This window comes from Nematolebias whitei, chromosome 23 (assembly GCF_014905685.2).
Source record: "Nematolebias whitei isolate Nwh7 chromosome 23, NemWhi1, whole genome shotgun sequence".
Classification (NCBI taxonomy): domain Eukaryota; kingdom Metazoa; phylum Chordata; class Actinopteri; order Cyprinodontiformes; family Rivulidae; genus Nematolebias; species Nematolebias whitei.
In genome coordinates this window covers 9201388-9204563 of record NC_056520.1, presented here as the reverse complement: position 1 = coordinate 9204563, position 3176 = coordinate 9201388, and the positions used below count along the sequence as shown (strand labels likewise).

The 3176-nt window shown below is 41.4% G+C and overlaps 1 protein-coding gene across 2 annotated transcripts; it reads right to left on the bottom strand.

Moving 5' to 3' along the window:
* Nucleotides 1-302: 302 nt before the first annotated feature.
* LOC119428913 (gap junction beta-6 protein-like) lies at nucleotides 303-3034 on the bottom strand. Of its 2 annotated transcripts, none has more exons than XM_037696612.1 (4): nucleotides 2864-3034; nucleotides 2442-2602; nucleotides 2075-2194; nucleotides 303-513 (listed from the first exon to the last, which is right to left on the bottom strand). In XM_037696612.1, the coding sequence occupies exons 1-4, from the start codon at nucleotides 3032-3034 to the stop codon at nucleotides 303-305; spliced, it is 663 nt and encodes a 220-aa protein (XP_037552540.1). The 2 variants fall into 2 exon arrangements, with proteins under 2 accessions (XP_037552540.1, XP_037552539.1); XM_037696611.1 differs by having other exon boundaries at nucleotides 2075-2221; nucleotides 2460-2602.
* Nucleotides 3035-3176: the final 142 nt, after the last annotated feature.

Below are 3176 nucleotides of genomic sequence, written 5' to 3'. Positions count from 1 at the left end.
CTCCCTCATTATGAAAATGTTTTTACACTCAGTAGTCATTTACAAGCGTCCCTCTAGTCTTTGAGATGACTTGTATGCTGCTGGAGCTTCCGGGAGACTCAAGTGACTTCTGGCTTTTACAGGTTTTCTCTTTGCGGGTTTGATTTCCTCTCCTTCTGCCCACAGACACTCCTAAAACATTGACAACGTGAGCTAAAACTCAAAGACACGTGAACAACTAAAATGTCAAAATTGAGAAAAGTATTCTGATTACGGAAAAATGAACGTTTTGTTTAATCACCTGACTGATTACCGTAATACTTCTACCTAGTGAGAGCCTTGGCAACAAGATACGCAAGTTCAGCCACATTCAGGGCAATGCAGATGGATGAGGCAGCGGCCATGAAAACAGTGAAGATGGTTTTCTCCGTGGGGCGCGAGATAAAACAGTCCACCAGGTTGGGGCACGGCCACTGGTCGCACTGCACCAGCCTTGGCATCTGGAAGCCGTCGTACACCACATACAGGGCGTACCTGGAGAGACGACATGCCTTAAGATCGTCTAGTTATTTTAAAGGAATGTTCTGTCAAATAGTTCTCACTAGTTAGTACCTTATCAGGCCTAACGCCAGTCATCGTAGAGTTATTTAAAACACTAGTAGAGTTGAATTTGGGTTTAATAAATCTGGTCCGGACCGGACCAAGCCCGTAGTTTTATTATTTTCCGAAACCTACCCAGATCCAACAGATTACCGGTAATTAGAGGGCCGAACCCGAAAAAAAAAAAACCAGACTTTTATTTAAATTAACCTCTTACCGCTTTTGTAAGCAAATCAGTTAGACGTGATAGTTTTCAAAGCGTAATGGAAGGAAGCGATAAGATTTATGTTTATTAACAAGTCACCAAATGAATATTAACATACAAAACTAATAGCCTAAGAAATCAACTGTAAAGATCGGCTTTTACACAGATGAACAAAACTATTTTTAGAGCAAAAAGTATTTGGAAAAATATAAAACAAGGTTATTTTTAATTGAACGCGCTGCTCGCTTCGGCTTTTGTAGATGCTGGCACTTCCTTCACCGCAGATGAGAGCAGGTGCGGAGGTGCACGCGGCCAGTGATCAGCTGATTGATCAAGCCATCCATTATCTTTACCCGCTTCTTCCTTTTCGGGTAGCTGGGGTCGCTGGTGCCCATGTCCAGCAGTCACTGTGCGGAAGGTGGGGTACACCCTAGACAGGTTGCAAGTCCATTTCAACCGGCAAGTCAGCGAACGCGAGCAGCTGGTGACAGGTTGTCCATCTGAGCTTAACACAACTTTTTTAAACCGGCCGGTCGGACCTGCCTCCTCCTCAACTAGTGGATTAACACAACTAAACAAATAGTGCTTTGCAAAGTGTAGCTGTTTAATTTGGGCTAATACATCATTCTTTCAAACTGGTTTGCTCTTTTTTGAGTTAGACTTGTTGTTTAGGCCTGGAAAATTATAAACAAGGGGCTTTTGGTTGGCTAGCCATTAGCGTAGCCTGGATGAAGACCTATGCCCTTTTCTCCGTGGACTTTTTTTAATGGATATCAATGATGCTTACCCTCCTAAGACCCGAACTCTTGCATATGTGGATGCCAGGTTGTCCACATATGTGGATGCCAGGTCTTAGGAGGTTAAATTCAGGCACCATGTGCCCAAATACATTCATAGCTACTTGTGGTCGTAGAATACATTGGTAGAATACTGACCATTGATAAAAGTGAACACAAAGATGAAACAAACTGAAGAATGATTTCTGAACAAAATTGATCAAATAAGGAGGCCATAGTCAATGGTAGGAACAAAAAAGAACATGTAAAAGTAAATTATATGTCAAAGAACCAGAAGTAGGCATGAATATATTTAGACCAGGATGCATCACGAAAGACTTTGAGAATGCGTATGAGTATCCATAAAAAGATCCATACTCTACTCTGTCTGACGTTATGGCTAATTACTTATTAATAATTGATAACAACTTGACAGAACATTACTTGAAAAATAGACTACACTATCTCCATAACAAGTACGTCGATAAAATGGAAAATCTGACTCAGATCTTACATGAATCCACCTTCAAAGAGCAGCCTGACCACCAGGCTGCAGAGGTACGTCCACCAGAGGACACCAGATATCGGCAGTCTCCTCTTCTTTAGCGTCTCTAACTCTTCCTCTTGTCCCTTACTGCTGAGAGATCCAACTCGGCCAGTACTCTGTCGTACGGGGATTGCAATACACAACAAAATAAACCAACCACCAAATCAACTTATTTAACAATACCATAAAACACAACAAGAGTACTGTAGTGTAATCAAAAAATGGCACGAAAAGCCTAAAGGTACATAACAAAATAATAAGTGAATTTACCTGAAGCTCGAGTAGGAATAAGATTAATTTGATAAAGTGTTGATTTATCCTGAATGTAGGTGACAAACATACCTGAAGGAGCCTTCTCTTATCATCATGGTTACGATAAGCCACATACATAGAAACCATTAGTGTTGGTGTGGAGACAAAGACGAGCTGAAGACACCAGAGGCGAATGTGGGACACGGGAAAGAAATGATCGTAACAGACGTTCTCACAACCAGGCTGGAATATAACAACAATGAATAAGCATTAGTTACAACAAAGTTCACATCAGTCCTCGTTTCTAAGAACTGGTTTGGACCGCACTTGAGATTTATCAATAACATTTGTAAAGTTTAGTTTGTCCATTGCTTTAGCTTTTTTTTGTTTTGCAGTTAGCTGTTCCAGGTAATGTTAAAAACAGCAACAACAAATGTACCCGAATACACTAACGTACACCGCAACAGGATAAGAAAACGTGATCCCACCGGCCGGTTGTCCTACCTGCAGTGTGTTACAGGTGAAATCAGACTGTTCGTCCCCCCAGACGCTCTCTGCAGCAACAACCAGAACCATGACCCGGAAAATAAAGAGCACGGAGAGCCAGATTTTACCAAGAGAGGTGGAGTGATGGTTCACCCCGACCAGCTGGGCGTACAGAGCAGGCCAAGACATCTTTTGTATGCAGACAGAAACAAGGGACAGGCAGAAACAATTGGTTAGGTTTGTAGTTTTTCAATAGGAAACGTCTGGTTTAAATGATTTGAACATAAAATTATAAGCCACTCTAATTTTTTTTTTTTTTTTTTTGCTAAGG

Coding starts and splice junctions, on each gene's coding strand:
- LOC119428913 (XM_037696611.1), bottom strand. CDS start 3,034: ATGTCTTGGCCTGCTCTGTACGCCCAGCTGGTCGGGGTGAACCATCAC. Junction 2,222..2,459: donor AACCATGATGATAAGAGAAG/GCTCCTTCAGGT, acceptor CGTACGACAGAG/TACTGGCCGAGTTGGATCTC. Junction 514..2,074: donor CTCTTTGAAGGTGGATTCAT/GTAAGATCTGAG, acceptor TCGTCTCTCCAG/GTACGCCCTGTATGTGGTGT.